General features: G+C 45.8%; 1 protein-coding gene across 2 annotated transcripts in view; it reads left to right on the top strand.

Moving 5' to 3' along the window:
* The window catches only part of FES (FES proto-oncogene, tyrosine kinase), a 224,744-nt gene that overhangs the window by 102,138 nt on the left and 105,179 nt on the right, over positions 1-17,427 (top strand). For both annotated transcript variants that reach the window (XM_063925860.1, XM_063925861.1), the window contains exon 3: positions 11,994-12,167. In XM_063925860.1, coding sequence (XP_063781930.1) covers positions 11,994-12,167 — 174 coding nt within the window. The remainder of the gene's footprint in view (positions 1-11,993; positions 12,168-17,427) is intronic.

Genomic DNA, 17,427 nt, shown 5'->3' with positions numbered 1-17,427 from the left:
TATCCTGTATGCACCCAACAAACTGGGTGCTCCTGCTTCTAAGCAGACGATTGCTCGTTGGATTTGTAGTACAATTCAGCTTGCACATTCTGTGGCAGGCCTGCCACAGCCAAAAATCTTAAAATGCCCACTCCACAAGGAAGGTGGGCTCATCTTGGGCAGCTGCCCGAGGGGTCTCGGCTTTACAACTTTGCCGAGCAGTTACTTGGTCAAGAGCAAATACGTTTGTAAAATTCTACAAAGTTGATATCTTGGCTGAGGAGGACCTGGAGTTCTCTCATTCGGTGCTGCAGAGTCATCCGCACTCTCCCGCCCGTTTGGGAGCTTTGGTATAATCCCCATGGTCCTTACGGAGTTCCCAGCATCCACTAGGACGTCAGAGAAAATAAGAATTTACTTACCGATAATTCTATTTCTCGTAGTCCGTAGTGGATGCTGGGCGCCCATCCCAAGTGCGGATTGTCTGCAATACTGGTACATAATTATTGTTACCAAAAAATTCGGGTTATTGTTGTAGTGAGCCATCTTTTCTAGAGGCTCCTCTATTATCATGCTGTTAACTGGGTTCAGATCACAAGTTGTACAGTGTGATTGGTGTGGCTGGTATGAGTCTTACCCGGGATTCAAAATCCTTCCTTATTGTGTACGCTCGTCCGGGCACAGTATCCTAACTGAGGCTTGGAGGAGGGTCATAGGGGGAGGAGCCAGTGCACACCAGGTGATCCTAAAGCTTTCTTTAGATGTGCCCAGTCTCCTGCGGAGCCGCTATTCCCCATGGTCCTTACGGAGTTCCCAGCATCCACTACGGACTACGAGAAATAGAATTATCGGTAAGTAAATTCTTATTTTTTCATGTATCCCTTTCTTCCCCTCCCATTAGTTTTTTTTTTTCTTACTATTGTTTTCTGTGTTGGGCTTCCCCACCCGTGACCGGGTACTACCAAGGAGCTTTGTGTAGGCATACATGCGCGGGCATGTATGCGGGCGCGTGTGGTAACGGATGAAAGCTCCTTGTGGCTACATGTATGATGGGCCAAAGAGCTATTCTGATACCACTTTTTTCTTCCAAAAATCCTTTTTGTAATGGTGTACAGTAGGCTTTAATTGTGTGAATTTACTATTCACTAGTCTGTGTTTTTGACTTATTCATAGGATTGGTGGGGAAAAATGAAGTGGACGGCATAAGTTCGTGTTGTGCGTACCAAGGTGAGTAGAACCATGTTTCAATGTATCTATTCAAGAAACTTTGAACCGCATGCCTTTGTAGAACCACACAGTCCAGCAATGGGTCATGCTGGGCTGTGTTGTTCCACAAATGTTAGCGTTTCAAAGTGCTGACCACTGACGCCACTATTTCACTTTGAACCGCATGCCTTTGTAGAACCACACAGTCCAGCAATGGGTCATGCTGGGCTGTGTTGTTCCACAAATGTTAGCGTTTCAAAGTGCTGACCACTGACGCCACTATTTCACTTTGAACCGCATGCCTTTGTAGAACCACACAGTCCAGCAATGGGTCATGCTGGGCTGTGTTGTTCCACAAATGTTAGCGTTTCAAAGTGCTGACCACTGACGCCACTATTTCACTTTGAACCGCATGCCTTTGTAGAACCACACAGTCCAGCAATGGGTCATGCTGGGCTGTGTTGTTCCACAAATGTTAGCGTTTCAAAGTGCTGACCACTGACGCCACTATTTCACTTTGAACCGCATGCCTTTGTAGAACCACACAGTCCAGCAATGGGTCATGCTGGGCTGTGTTGTTCCACAAATGTTAGCGTTTCAAAGTGCTGACCACTGACGCCACTATTTCACTTTGAACCGCATGCCTTTGTAGAACCACACAGTCCAGCAATGGGTCATGCTGGGCTGTGTTGTTCCACAAATGTTAGCGTTTCAAAGTGCTGACCACTGACGCCACTATTTCACTTTGAACCGCATGCCTTTGTAGAACCACACAGTCCAGCAATGGGTCATGCTGGGCTGTGTTGTTCCACAAATGTTAGCGTTTCAAAGTGCTGACCACTGACGCCACTATTTCACTTTGAACCGCATGCCTTTGTAGAACCACACAGTCCAGCAATGGGTCATGCTGGGCTGTGTTGTTCCACAAATTTTCATTGAAAAGAAATGAACATGAATTTAGTGTGTCTTTACTTTAATATACTTTTTTTCTTTTCCCCACAGATATCTATATACACAAGAAAAGAATGTAAAGAAGAACAAACTACTTTTTTGTTTTAATTAACTTTCAAACTTTATTTAAAAAATAACATTTTTCTTCAATAAACTTTTAAAAATAGAAGTTTCCGGTGGTTTTTATTAAAATTTGTAATGCAGTTGAATTGTACGTAAGTAGATTGCCCAGGGAACATCAGGGGAACTGTGTCTCTTCACATCCACGCCACTTAGGAAGGATACACCGGAAGACCTGTGGAAGAGAACAGTATGAGCTTCCAGATATGGGTGATAGTGTCACCCTGGGACTGGAAAAAAGAGGTACATACAACAGTCCACACAACACAAGCGGGTTGCAGCGGCCCAAATGCAACCCTCCGGCACTTGCATCACTACACATCCAAACATTCCCTGACTAGCATTGCTGTTTCAGGGAATGTTTGGATGTGCAGTCTTGCAAATGCCGGAGGGCTGCACTTTGGACATGTCGGGGTGATTTTGGACAAGGGAGTTTTGGGCAATACATCTCACCTGAGGGGGGGTTGTCTGCTACATGGCGGAGGGTCAGGTCCACATCACCAGTAGGTCGCCCATGGAACATCAGTTGAAATGTCGTGTCTCTTCACATCCACGCCACTTGGGAAGATACATCGCAGGACCTGTGGAAGAGAACAGTTTGAGCTTCCAGATATGGGTGATAGTGTCACCCTGGGACTGGAAAAAAGAGGTACATACAACAGTCCACACAACACAAGCGGGTTGCAGCGGCCCAAATGCAACCCTCCTGCACTTGCATCACTACACATCCAAACATTCCCTGACTAGCATTGCTGTTTCAGGGAATGTTTGGATGTGCAGTCTTGCAAATGCCGGAGGGCTGTACTTTGGACATGTCGGGGTGATTTTGGACAAGGGAGTTTTGGGCAATACATCTCACCTGAGGGGGGGTTGTCTGCTACATGGCGGAGGGTCAGGTCCACATCACCAGTAGGTCGCCCATGGTAGAGTTGGATAAAAGGATCAAATATTTGCGGTAACCCAACAACAGGATAAAACAGGGGGTAACGAACTGTACAAACATGGCCTGGGGATATACATCAACAGGATGTAAAACTCTGAAATACATAAATGAAGAGTTTTTTTTAAAAAATATTCCAATGTCAGTTTACACGATAATACAAATGTTGTCAGTATACTCACAGGCAACTGCAAAATAATTTTGGATCAATGTCCGTCGGGAATCCTCTCCTTCGTCCATACCCACCGGTAGAGCAGAAGACCGGTTCCCGCGTCGGAAAGCACTGCGACGAAGAGTCACCGGCAAACGGTTTGCGACACATATGTTGTGTAAAATACAACATGCATTTACCATGCCGCAAACCTTCGCCGGTGAGTACAAAAGAGCACCGCCGGAAGTGTCTAAACATCGAAACCGGCTTTTAAGTACACCGAAGGCACGTTCAATTATTTGCCTCGATGCAATGTGTGTCTCTTGGTAACGTTTTTCTGCTCTACCGACAGGATTAGACAATGGGGTCAAGAGCCACGGTTTGTTTGGATAACCCGCATCGCCTATAGAAAATATTAAAAAAAATGTTAGGTACTTGTAAAAAAAAAAAAAATAATAATAATAATAAAAATCAAAAAAATTTAAATACATACCTAGCAGCCAGCCACCAGGCATGTTTCCTGTTTCAAACTTGTCAAACAGCGATGACTGGCTTAGGATGAAGGAGTCGTGAGATGATCCAGGAAATCCCACAAAAATGTTCAAAAATCTCATGTTTACATCACAGACCGCCTGCACGTTCAGGGAATGGAACTGTTTTCGGTTCCGAAAACATTCCTCCGAATTCCGTGGCGGTCTGATCTGCACGTGGGTACAGTCAATCGCGCCCAGCACATTGGGAAATTTGTATTTGTTGAAAAAGCCTAATTTTATCTCACGACATTCGCTGTCCGTCTCTGGAAATGTGATGTACTGGATCGTCAATTTGCGGAAAGCCCTAATGACCTGGGTTATACAGCGCGACAGTGTCGACTGTGAAAAACCGCATGTTTGAGACAGTGTAGGCTGGAATGTGCCTGACGCCAAAAAATGTAACGTCCCCAGCAGTTTCTGAAAACCGCTGATTGCACGATTTGTCCGTGCCCGAGGTTCCAAGTCGGCCTCCAACAGAGCGTACAGCGAATATATGTCGCGAGTCGATAAGCGATAATTTTGTATCACCTCGAACTCGCTGAGATCCTCCAGTTCACGCCTAGTGCGATACTGGCGTGGACGTGGAAATGAAACCCGCAATACTGGCTCACCCAATGCAGATATTTGCTGACCTGGATCCTGATGTTCATCAGCACTTTCTTCCTCCATCATGCTTGCAGCCAGCATGAACATCACAATCTGGTCAGAAAAAGGCTCCATCATTGGGGGAAATTTACTAAGCTCCCGATTTTGACCGAGATGCCGTTTTTTCATCAAAGTGTCATCTCGGTAATTTACTAAACACTAATCACGGCAGAGATGAGGGCATTCGTAATTTTTTGCAAGTCCAAGTAAAAAATTACGAATGAATACACCATCGGTCAAAACGCGGCTGTTTAAGTATGAATCTCGGTCATTTACTAAGAAGTGCAAAGCAAAAAAAAAACAAACACTGCCGTGAAAAATTACAACTTGTAAAAAAGTGCTAAAAAAAAACAGACCTTATTTTTTTTCCCGTGATTAGATAGGCATGCACGGATCCATGAGATCCGTGCATGTATATCAGTGGGAAGGGGTGGGAAAGTGCTTATTTTTTCAAAAAAAATTGCGTGGGGTCCCCCCTCCTAAGCATAACCAGCCTCGGGCTCTTTGAGCCGATCCTGGTTGCAAAAATATGGGGGGAAAAATGACAGGGGTTCCCCCATATTTAAGCAACCAGCATCGGGCTCTGCGCCTGGTCCTGGTCCCAAAAATACGGGGGAAAAAAAAGAGTAGGGGTCCCCCGTATTTTTAAAACCAGCACCGGGCTCCACTAGCTGGACAGATAATGCCACAGCCGGGGGTCACTTTTATATAGTGCCCTGCGGCCGTGGCATCAAAAATCCAACTAGTCACCCCTGGCCGGGGTACCCTGGGGGAGTGGGGACCCCTTCAATCAAGGGGTCCCCCCCCCCAGCCACCCAAGGGCCAGGGGTGAAGCCCGAGGCTGTCCCCCCCCATCCAATGGGCTGCGGATGGGGAGGCTGATAGCCTTTGTTGTAAAAGAAAAGATATTGTTTTTAGTAGCAGTACTACAAGGCCCAGCAAGCCTCCCCCGCATGCTGGTACTTGGAGAACCACAAGTACCAGCATGCGACGGAAAAACGGGCCCGCTGGTACCTGTAGTACTACTACTAAAAAAATACCCAAAAAAAGACAAGACACACACACCGTGAAAGTATAATTTTATTACATACATACACACATACATACATACTTACCTTAAGTTCCCACGCAGGTCGGTCCTCTTCTCCAGTAGAATCCAAGGGGTACCTGTTGAAGAAATTATACTCACGAGATCCAGGGGTCCAGGCTCCTCGGGAAATCCAGGGGTAATCCACGTACTTGAAAAAAAAAAAAAAACGGTGTCCCGACCACGAACTGAAAGGGGACCCATGTTTGCACATGGGTCACCTTTCCACGAATGCCAGAAACCCACTTTGACTTCTGTCTAAGTGGGTTTCTTCAGCCAATCAGGGAGCGCCACGTTGTAGCACTCTCCTAATCAGCTGTGTGGTCCTGTCCTCGCTGACAGGCAGCACACGGCAGTGTTACAATGTAGCGCCTATGCGCTACATTGTAACCAATGATGGGAACTTTCTGCCCTGCGGTTGACCTAAAGTGACGTCACCGCTGAGCAGAAAGTTCCCATCATTGGTTACAATGTAGCGCATAGGCGCTACATTGTAACACTGCCGTGTGCTGCCTGTCAGTGAGGACAGGACCACACAGCTGATCAGGAGAGTGCTACAACGTGGCGCTCCCTGATTGGCTGAAGAAACCCACTTAGACAGAAGTCAAAGTGGGTTTCTGGCATTCGTGGAAAGGTGACCCATGTGCAAACATGGGTCCCCTTTCAGTTCGTGGTCGGGACACCGTTTTTTTTTTTTTTTTCAAGTACGTGGATTACCCCTGGATTTCCCGAGGAGCCTGGACCCCTGGATCTCGTGAGTATAATTTCTTCAACAGGTACCCCTTGGATTCTACTGGAGAAGAGGACCGACCTGCGTGGGAACTTAAGGTAAGTATGTATGTATGTGTGTATGTATGTAATAAAATTATACTTTCACGGTGTGTGTGTCTTGTCTTTTTTTGGGTATTTTTTTAGTAGTAGTACTACAGGTACCAGCGGGCCCGTTTTTCCGTCGCATGCTGGTACTTGTGGTTCTCCAAGTACCAGCATGCGGGGGAGGCTTGCTGGGCCTTGTAGTACTGCTACTAAAAACAATATCTTTTCTTTTACAACAAAGGCTATCAGCCTCCCCATCCGCAGCCCATTGGATGGGGGGGGACAGCCTCGGGCTTCACCCCTGGCCCTTGGGTGGCTGGGGGGGGGGACCCCTTGATTGAAGGGGTCCCCACTCCCCCAGGGTACCCCGGCCAGGGGTGACTAGTTGGATTTTTGATGCCACGGCCGCAGGGCACTATATAAAAGTGACCCCTGGCTGTGGCATTATCTGTCCAGCTAGTGGAGCCCGGTGCTGGTTTTAAAAATACGGGGGACCCCTACTCTTTTTGTCCCCCGTATTTTTGGGACCAGGACCAGGCGCAGAGCCCGATGCTGGTTGCTTAAATATGGGGGAACCCCTGTCATTTTTTCCCCCATATTTTTGCAACCAGGATCGGCTCAAAGAGCCCGAGGCTGGTTATGCTTAGGAGGGGGGACCCCACGCATTTTTTTTTATTATTTTACAGTGTTTAATTTAAAAAAAAAAAAAAAATAAACCCCAGCACGGATCACACAGATCCGGCCGAGATTGATTGTAAAAAAAGTCGGCAGTGTTTTGCTAATCACTGCCGTAAAAATAGAAAAAAAACCACGAATGACATCGACATCGGAACAAAAGAAAAACCCGAATACGACAGCTTAGTAAATTAGTCGTAATCAATTCAAAAAGTTGCAGTTTTACACTTTCGATGTCATTCGTGATTGAACTTTGACCTGAAACGGGAAAATACGAATCTTAGTAAATTTACCCCATTGTAGTCAGTACAAAAATAGGAATGTGTTTTAAAACGCTGGAATTTTCCTAAAAAAACGATTCCACAGAGCTGACTGTAAAATGGCTCCTTCTCCCTGTAGTCTCAAACCTGGGAGTGAGGAGATAGGAGGGGCTTTGCAGAAGTGTATCCTGGGTAAAACTGTGGAATCATGGGTAAATTTCCCTCAGGAGATTGAAGAAAAAAAAAATCCTTTAAAAATCAATTAAATAATACTTGTGAAGCAAAAAAAGACAAACAAAGTAGATAATCCTTTCAAATATAAATAGATATGCTACTAGCAATCCTCAAATATTAAAAAAAATCATGTACTAAAAATTTTTTTTTATGCAGAAAAGTCGAATGCGGAAAAAGTCGAATTTCCTAAAGTCGAATTTTGAATGTCCGTTTTTTTGCGAAAAAGTACTGTACTGCATAGGCAAATTTATTTTTGGGGCGAAAAAGTTCCGGAATTCGACTATTTCTGAAATTCGACCGCAATTCGACTGCAATTGCATATACCCCTATATCTGATAAGGACCAATTATTAACTAACTGCAGGTCAGACCTGGCTTTATACCAACATGTTCAAATTCCGTGAGGGCACTTTTTTGTTTCAAATCTGTCAGAGGTTATTTGTAAGCATCTATTACTCATACACTAAAACAATCCTTTCTAGCATTACTGTTACAGTTTTATAGTGAGATGCCTGATTCTTGAATTTCCCTTTCTGTGATCCCTGCACGCCCTCATCCCACTGTCTTTGTTCTCCAGTCTGGCCTTTAAGTCTGAGCTGTAGATATTACACATTGCACATAATGTACTAAGTTGACAATTGTGAGATCACATGGCGTTGGATATAATGCATATCCCCCTTTCATGGCCTCCCTATCCTGTGCCATTAGCAACTCCAACTCTTCATGACTATTAAAGAATACTGTGTAGGGGAATACAATCAGGACACAGCCAGTGATCCTGACTTACAAGCTCTTGGCACGGTATATTCAGAGTGAGTAAATGTAGAGTCATCTCTGACCCTATCAGCACATCTTCTTTTTACTATAGAAAAAAAAAAGTTACATTGCTTACATGTGGGATAGAATGATCCTGATGAGTCAATCATTTTAACACTAAAGTGAGTGAGTAAAAGTGTTTTTATATTTTCATTCACATTATATTAAGACTTTCTGCGGGTCATTGCTGTCAGCGTGCACCCATTATTGATACATGGATGTGAGGAACATGCATTGTTCCTATGTTGAGTAAGTTTTAATCCAGGTTAATGTATGGAATCCCGCTCAGTTCCTCAAAAGTGTACATGTGCTTTGTATTTATTCCAGTCCATCTCTGTTGAAAGAGCTATAAATTAGAAAAATCATCTTAGCATATCCAGTAGGGCAGCAATGTGGTGCCGTAGTTGGCATCGCTGCCTGACAGCACTGAGGTCATGGGTTTGATTCCACCTGGGCGCCCTATCTTTGTGGCGTTTGAAAGCTTTTCCTGTGTACAATGATAATGTCGCTATTATCTTAAAACATAAAGCTATACCTTTAAACACACTTTTACCATGGAGCCGCTACGGCCGCTAAACTTAATATGCACTCTACGTACCTTTTACGCTATTTGCGTAATGAGTCCCGTACCATGTACGGACTCTGCGTACAAACGCCGCGCTGGGGGTACAAAGTACACGCAGCGAGTACACACTCAATTAATACACTTTTAAACCTTATACAGTTTGGCAATGTAATACACTTTAAACCCTAGCAGGGAAAAGAGGACACAACACCGATTTGTAGTTAATCACTGGGTTCTGACACCACAGAGTAATATTTCTGAAAGGGGTTAACAATACAAATTATGCACTACAATACAACAGAGTAAATGGCTACAGTCAATGTACATACGTGAGAATATTTGCATGCGCTTCCCGGTCCGGTCCTCCGCTATCAGGTAGATAGCATTGAGAGTCTTGTGTGCCCGGCCAGGCAGCAACAGGCTTTTTATACAATACTTCCAAAAGCAATACAATGGATACTGTAATCCCTTTGTCCATTGGACACAGGGATGCATCTTTACAGTACAGGAGAGGTCATAGGTTGATTTGAAAAGGTGGGCGATGTCTTTCTCAACTGTTCTTGTGGGTGGTCTCCTCTGGATTCCCGCCGCATACATAATATACAGTAAATACAGTTTATATCTATATTCTGCTTCTGCACATAACTATCCGAAGGAACATGCTATCTTCCTCAAACCAACACCGGAATGTTACCCTTAAAATACCCTACAGCTGGATACCAGACACCACCTTATAACTTTAGTCTGTCCCCTCCTATCATGCAAAGGTGAATCCCCTTGTTCTGGAATCATTTAAACTGTTGATACTTGCTGATGTGGTGCAGGGGACTATGTGTACAATGTGCACTATTTGGATTAAATATGTAATGTTTTGATAGCCCTCCATGCGTTCACAAACTCCGCCGTAAATACCCATACCACGCGCAGGACCGCGGGAGCAACCATACGCAAATTGCGGATATGTGCACGCACGGCGGAACAAGTGCACGCGCAGTGGGCATGTGTGTGTATTTTATACGTGCTGTGTGTTCTGTAATATTTTTCGACTTTGACAACAAATTATGCTAATCACTGCACACAATGCATACACTCACAACAGGCCCTTGTACTTTGGCCACATCTACGTCACCTCTCTGAACATGACATCAACTATTGGGAGGAATTTTCTGAAAAGTTTAACTTTTTTGGAGCTTGAAACTCCTGCCCAGATTGCTTTCTCCCTAGGTCTTCTATGGGTACTGCATTTGCAATCAAAAATAGAGAGACCATAACTGTGATACCCCAACGATGTACAGTGCCATTGTGCCCACATGGACCCCCATGCTACAATAATATGCCACCTTGGGTGGATCTAATAAGGCTTGTGCTGGCTAGTGTGACAGTTGGCGGCGGTTGAAGCAGCCATCTTGGGGACGGAGAGAAAGAGGAGAGAGGTGTCTTGCAGCTTACCGGGTGCTTTCTGTTGTCCCGGCATCCTGTTCCGGTGAATCAGTTTATTCATGAAGCAGTGAAAAGAGTGGAGAAGTGAGCCAGTGGAGAAGTTGCCCATGGCAACCAATCAGCATTGAAGTAACATTTATAATTTGCATACTATACAATTGTACGGAACAGCTGATTGGTTGCCATGGGCAACTTCTCCACAGGCTCACTTCTCCACTCCACTGCTTCATGAATAGACCCCTTAATCTCTTTTCTCTTTGTTTTATTTAACTCACAAATCACCTTGTTCTCAGGAAGAGACCTTTAATTGCACAAAACTCAATATATAATGACAATGGTAATACAAGGCGCCCGTATTGTTGAATTACTTGATGTAATTGTTTCCGCTTTGCAATTTAGTGTGATACTGTATGTTTTTAAATATTGCAATGTACTTTTCTGTTTGGTAGACGTGCATGCTCTGTTTATAGTTATTATCAAATGTGAAACTTTTTCTTGAGTTCACAATAATTTGAGCTTTATCAAAGCGATCCAGTTTAAATAAATTCCTACAATGATATTGTAAAGGTAATGCCTGCGAGTAATTGACCTTGAGTTGCATTGTGTTGTGAACTGATATTGATTCTTATATTTATACTCCTGTAAAGCTTCCGTGAAACTTACCTTGGTGGGTGTCGCATAGCTCCAGTATATACTGCAGTTAAAATAAAATATGATTACTGGTCTAGAAGTACACCATGGAAGCTAATAGCATACATGCTGAACTTCTGACAGGGATGGCACATTTCCAAGCACACACCGGTGGCTGATTAATGAAAAGTTTACATTATACATTCAGTAGAGTTCCAGTTCCCAAAAGCCCTCCTGTCAGTCTTATCCAAGTTGCTTGAGGGACTGACCTAATGGCGGGGACCATATATTCAATCATTCTGTAAGACCTGAACTATGACAAGGAGACAGAGCATGATATTCAAATCTTGCCGCCCACGATCGCGCCCACTGGCAGCTATTTAAATGTTGCTGCTGATGGGTGCAATATCAGCATTTCAGCTCGCTACCACTGCGTATGGCGAGCTGAAATACACGAAAGGTGACCCGATTGGGGCTTTTCGCATCGCGCCCAATAGTTTAGTTGGGTTTAGCTGCTTTACATGACTAAACCTGACTGCTAGGGGTGCGATCAGCACAAAAACTGGGGATATTTGTATATCGCCCCCTGCGATCTCCCGTCGGGAGATAGGGGGCGATAACATTTGAATCCTGCCCATAATGTTATAGAAAACAACAATAGCAAAACTTCTTCACCAGGACTCGTTCTGCACATCCGCAGAACGGGTCCTGGGCATGTGCAGTTCCCCACCATCGGGTTAGTAAGTAAACCATAGGCTCTGTGTACTAAACTGAGGCCCCTAGTGTGATTAATGAGATTCTACTTTTCTGAGTAAATGTTGCATGAAAAGGATTTGGAAGTAACTATTATGAGGCTCTAGCAATCTCAACAGCAGGAAAAAAGTTTAACGTTTTTAGTCACCTTTCTCCTATTTCTCATCTTTTCCAAACTGTCCTGCTTTCACAGACCTGGTCCGCAATGGTCACTCAGACAGAGAACCTGAGTCACATCTTACGGAATCACTCAGACAATTTACATTCTGGGCCCCTGCGGAAGCTAAGTGATCTCATTCTGGAAAAACAGAAGCTGAAAAAGTCGTATGCTGAACAGTGGCAAATTCTCAACCAGGATTATGTGAAGGTGATTTATTACATGTTCTTGGAAATGTGATTCAATATGTATTGTATTATTATTTTGTATTATGGTAGAAAATAAGATTTTACTTACCGGTAAATCTATTTCTCGTAGTCCGTAGTGGATGCTGGGGACTCCGTAAGGACCATGGGGAATAGACGGGCTCCGCAGGAGACATGGGCACTTTAAGAAAGAATTTAGATTTTGGTGTGCTCTGGCTCCTTCCTCTATGTCCCTCCTCCAGACCTCAGTTAGAGAAACTGTGCCCGGAAGAGCTGACAGTACAAGGAAAGGATTTTGGAAATCCAGGGCAAGATTCATACCAGCCACACCAATCACACCGTATAACTTGTGATAAACTTACCCAGTCAACAGTATGAACAACAACAGAGCATCAGTTCAACCCTGATGCAACAATAACATAGCCCTTATTGCTGCAATAACTATATACAAGTATTGCAGAAGAAGTCCGCACTTGGGACGGGCGCCCAGCATCCACTACGGACTACGAGAAATAGATTTACCGGTAAGTAAAATCTTATTTTCTCTAACGTCCTAGTGGATGCTGGGGACTCCGTAAGGACCATGGGGATTATACCAAAGCTCCCAAACGGGCGGGAGAGTGCGGATGACTCTGCAGCATCGAATGAGCAAACACAAGGTCCTCCTCAGCCAGGGTATCAAACTTATAGAACTTTGCAAAAGTGTTTGAACCTGACCAAGTAGCCGCTCGGCACAGCTGTAATGCCGAGACCCCTCGGGCAGCCGCCCAAGTAGTGCCCACCTTCCTAGTGGAATGGGCCTTAACTGATTTTGGCAGCGGCAATCCAGCCGCAGAATGAGCCTGCTGAATCGTGTTACAGATCCAGCGAGCAATAGTTTGCTTTGAAGCAGGCGCACCAAGCTTGTTGGAAGCATACAGGATAAACAAAGAGTCTGTTTTCCTGACGCTAGCCGTTCTGGCTACATAAACCTTCAAAGCCCTGACCACATCAAGGAACTCGGAATCCTCCAAGTCAGTAGTAGCCACAGGCACCACAATAGGTTGGTTTATATGAAAAGATGAAACCACTTTTGGCAGGAATTGTGGACGGGTCCGCAACTCTGCTCTATCCGCATGGAAAACCAGATAAGGGCTTTTATGTGACAAAGCCGCTAATTCTGACAGACGCCTAGCTGAAGCCAATGCTAGTAGCATGACCACCTTCCACGTGAGATATTTCAATTCCACCGTTTTGAGTGGTTCAAATCAGTGGGAGTTTAGGAAACTCAACACCACGTTAAGATCCCAAGGTGCCACCGGGGGCACAAAAGGGGGCTGAATATGCAGCACTCCCTTCACAAACGTCTGAACTTCAGGTAGAGAAGCCAGCTCTTTTTGAAAGAAAATGGATAGGGCCGAAATCTGGACCTTAATGGAACCCAATTTTAGGCCCAAAGTCACTCCTGACTGTAGGAAGTGAAGGAAACGGCCCAGCTGGAATTCCTCCGTAGGGGCATTCCTGGCCTCACACCAAGCAACATATTTTCGCCATATACGGTGATAATGTTGAGCTGTCACGTCCTTCCTAGCCTTTATCAGCGTAGGAATGACCTCATCCGGAATGCCTTTTTCCGCTAGGATTCGGCGTTCAACCGCCATGCCGTCAAACGCAGCCGCGGTAAGTCTTGGAACAGACAGGACCCTTGTTGCAACAAGTCCTGTCTTAGAGGAAGAGGCCACGGGTCCTCTGTGAGCATTTCTTGCAGATCCGGATACCAAGTCCTTCTTGGCCAATCCGGAACAATGAGTATTGTTCTCACTCCTCTTTTTCTTATGATTCTCAACACCTTGGGTATGAGAGGAAGAGGAGGAAATACATAGACCGATTGGAACACCCACGGTGTCACCAGTGCGTCTACAGCTATCGCCTGAGGGTCTCTTGACCTGGTGCAATACCTCTGTAGTTTCTTGTTGAGGCGGGATGCCATCATGTCCACCTGTGGCAGTTCCCACCGACTTGCAATCTGTGCGAAGACTTCTTGATGAAGTCCCCACTCCCCCGGGTGGAGGTCGTGCCTGCTGAGGAAGTCTGCTTCCCAGTTGTTTACCCCCGGGATGAACACTGCTGCCAGTGCGCTTACGTGATTCTCCGCTCAGCGAAGAATTCTGGTGGCTTCAGCCATCGCCACCCTGCTCCTTGTGCCGCCTTAGTCGGTTTACATGAGCCACAGCGGTGATGTTGTCTGACTGAATCAGAACTGGTTGACCGCGAAGCAGGGTCTCTGCTTGACGTAGGGCGTTGTAAACGGCCCTTAGTTCCAGGATGTTGATGTGAAGGCAAGTCTCCTGACTTGACCACAGACCTTGGAAATTTCTTCCCTTTGTGACTGCTCCCCACCCTCGGAGGCTTGCATCCGTGGTCACCAGAACCCAGTCCTGAATGCCGAATCTGCGGCCCTCGAGAAGGTGAGCACTCTGCAGCCACCACAGGAGAGACACCCTGGCTCTGGGGGATAGGGTGATTAACCGATGCATCTGAAGATGTGATCCGGACCATTTGTCCAGTAAGTCCCATTAAAAGGTCCTCGCATGGAACCTGCTGAAGGGAATGGCCTCGTATGATGCCACCATCTTTCCCAGGACTCGAGTGCAGTGATGCACTGACACCTGTTTTGGTTTTAATAGGTCCCTGACCAGTGTCATGAGTTCCTGAAGTTTCTCTATCGGGAGATAAACTCTTTTCTGGTCTGTGTTCAGAATCATGCCCAGGAAAGGCAGACGAGTCGTAGGAACCAACTGCGACTTTGGAATATTTAGAATCCAGCCGTGTTGCCGTAACACTTCCAGAGAACGTGCTATGCTGATCAGCAACTGCTCTCTTGACCTCGCTTTTATGAGGAGATCGTCCAAGTATGGGATAATTGTGACCCCTTGCTTCCGCAGGAGTACCATCATTTCCGCCATTACCTTGGTAAATATTCTCGGAGCCGTGGAGAGACCAAACGGCAACGTCTGAAATTGGTAATGACAATCCTGTACCACAAATCTGAGGTACGCCTGATGAGGTGGATAAATGGGGACATGAAAGTATGCATCCTTTATGTCCAGAGACACCATAAAATCCCCCCCTTCCAGGCTTGCAATGACCGCTCTCAGCGATTCCATCTTGAACCGGAACCTTTTTAGGTACATGTTCAGGGATTTTAAATTCAATATGGGTCTGACCGAACCGTCCGGTTTCGATACCACAAACATGGTCGAATAATAAACCTTTCCTTGTTGAAGGAGGGGAACCTTGACCACCACCTGTTGAAGATACAATTTGTGAATTGCAGTTAACACTATTTCCCTCTCTAAGGGGGAAGCTGGCAGGGCCGATTTGAGGTATCGGTGAGGGGGCATCTCTTCGAATTCCAGCTTGTATCCCTGAGACACAATATCTTATTGCCCAGGGATCCAACTGGGAGTGAACCCACTTGTGGCTGAAATTTCGGAGACGCGCCTTCACCAAGCCTAGCTCCGCCTGTGGACCCCCAGCATCATGTGGTGGATTTAGTGGAAGCCGGGGAGGACTTCTGTTCCTGGGAACTAGCTGTGTTGTGCAGCTTCTTTCCTCTGCCCCTAGCAAGAAAGGACGCACCTCGGACTTTCTTGTTTTTCTGTGATCGAAAGGACTGCATTTGGTAATACGGTGCTTTCTTAGGCTGTGAGGAAACATATGGCAAAAAATTTGACTTTCCAGCCGTAGCTGTGGAGACCAGGTCCGAGAGACCCTCCCCAAACAATTCCTCACCCTTGTAAGGTTAAACCTCCATGTGCCTTTTTGAGTCGGCATCACCTGTCCATTGCCGAGACCACAGGACCCTTCTGGCAGAAATCGACATAGCATTTATTCTAGAACCTAGTAGGCTAATGTCTCTCTGAGCCTCTCTCATATAAAGGACAGCGTCTTTAATATGCCCCAGGGTCATTAATATAGTATCCTTGTCTAAGGTATCAAGTTCCTCAGATAAGGTATCCGTCCATGCTGCTACAGCACTACACACTCAAGCCGACGCGATTGCCGGCCTCAGTAAGGTACCTGAATGTGTATAAATGGACTTCAGGGTACCCTCCTGTTTTCTATCCGCAGCATCTTTGAGGGTAGCCGTCTCCTGTGACGGCAGGGCTACCTTCTTGGATAAGCGTGTCAAAGCTTTGTCCACCCTAGGGGAGGATTCCCAGCGTAACCTGTCCGTTGGCGGGAAAGGATACGCCATAAGAATCCTTTTGGAAATCTGCAGTTTTTTATCTGGAGATTCCCAAGCCTTTTCACATAACTCATTGAGCTAGTGTGAGGGGCGAAAAGTTACCTGCGGCTTCTTTTCCCCATACATATGAACCCTCCTGTCAGGGACTGGGGTTTCCTCTGTGATGTGCAACACATCCTTAATAGCTATAATCATATAACGGATGGATTTAGCCAATTTTGGCTGTAACTTTGCATCATCGTAATCGACACTGGAGTCAGAATCCATGTCGGTATCCGTGTCAATAATTTGGGATAGTGGGCGCTTCTGAGACCCTGTCGGCCTCTACGACATAGGATCAGGCACGGGTTGGGACCCTGACTGTCCTGAGGCTTCAGCTTTTTCCAACCTTTTATGTAATGAATTAACATTATCATTTAAAACCTTCCACATATCTATCCAATCAGGTGTCGGTGCCGTCGGCAGAGACACCACATTCATTTGCTCCCGCTCTGCTTCCACATAGCCTTCCTCATCAGACATGTCGACACAAACGTACCGACACACCACACACAAAGGGAATGCCCTTTTTGAAGACAGTTCCCCCACAAGGCCCTTTGGTAAGACAGAGAGAGAGTATGCCAGCACACACCCCAGCGCTATATAACCCAGGAATAACACAGTAACTTAATGTTAACCCAGTAGCTGCTGTATATTGTGTTTTTAGTGCCTAATTATGTGCCCCCCCTCTCTTTTTACCCTTTTCTACCGTGATCTGCAGGGGAGAGCCTGGGGAGCTTCTTCTCAGCGGAGCTGTGGAGAAAAAATGGCGCTGGTGAGTGCTGAGGGAGAAGCCCCGCCCCCTCGACGGCGGGCTTCTGTCCCGCTAAAATACATATCTTTTTGGCGGGGGCTCATACATATATACAGTGCCCAACTGTATATATGAGTACTTTTGCCAACAGAGGTCCATATGCTGCCCAGGGCGCCCCCCCTGCTCCCTGCACCCTTACAGTGACCGGAGTATGTGAGGTGTGTTTGGAGCAATGGCGCA

This window comes from Pseudophryne corroboree, chromosome 6 (assembly GCF_028390025.1).
Source record: "Pseudophryne corroboree isolate aPseCor3 chromosome 6, aPseCor3.hap2, whole genome shotgun sequence".
Lineage (NCBI taxonomy): Eukaryota > Metazoa > Chordata > Amphibia > Anura > Myobatrachidae > Pseudophryne > Pseudophryne corroboree.
Note: the sequence above shows the minus strand (reverse complement) of the source record. Positions and strands in the feature narration are given on the sequence as shown.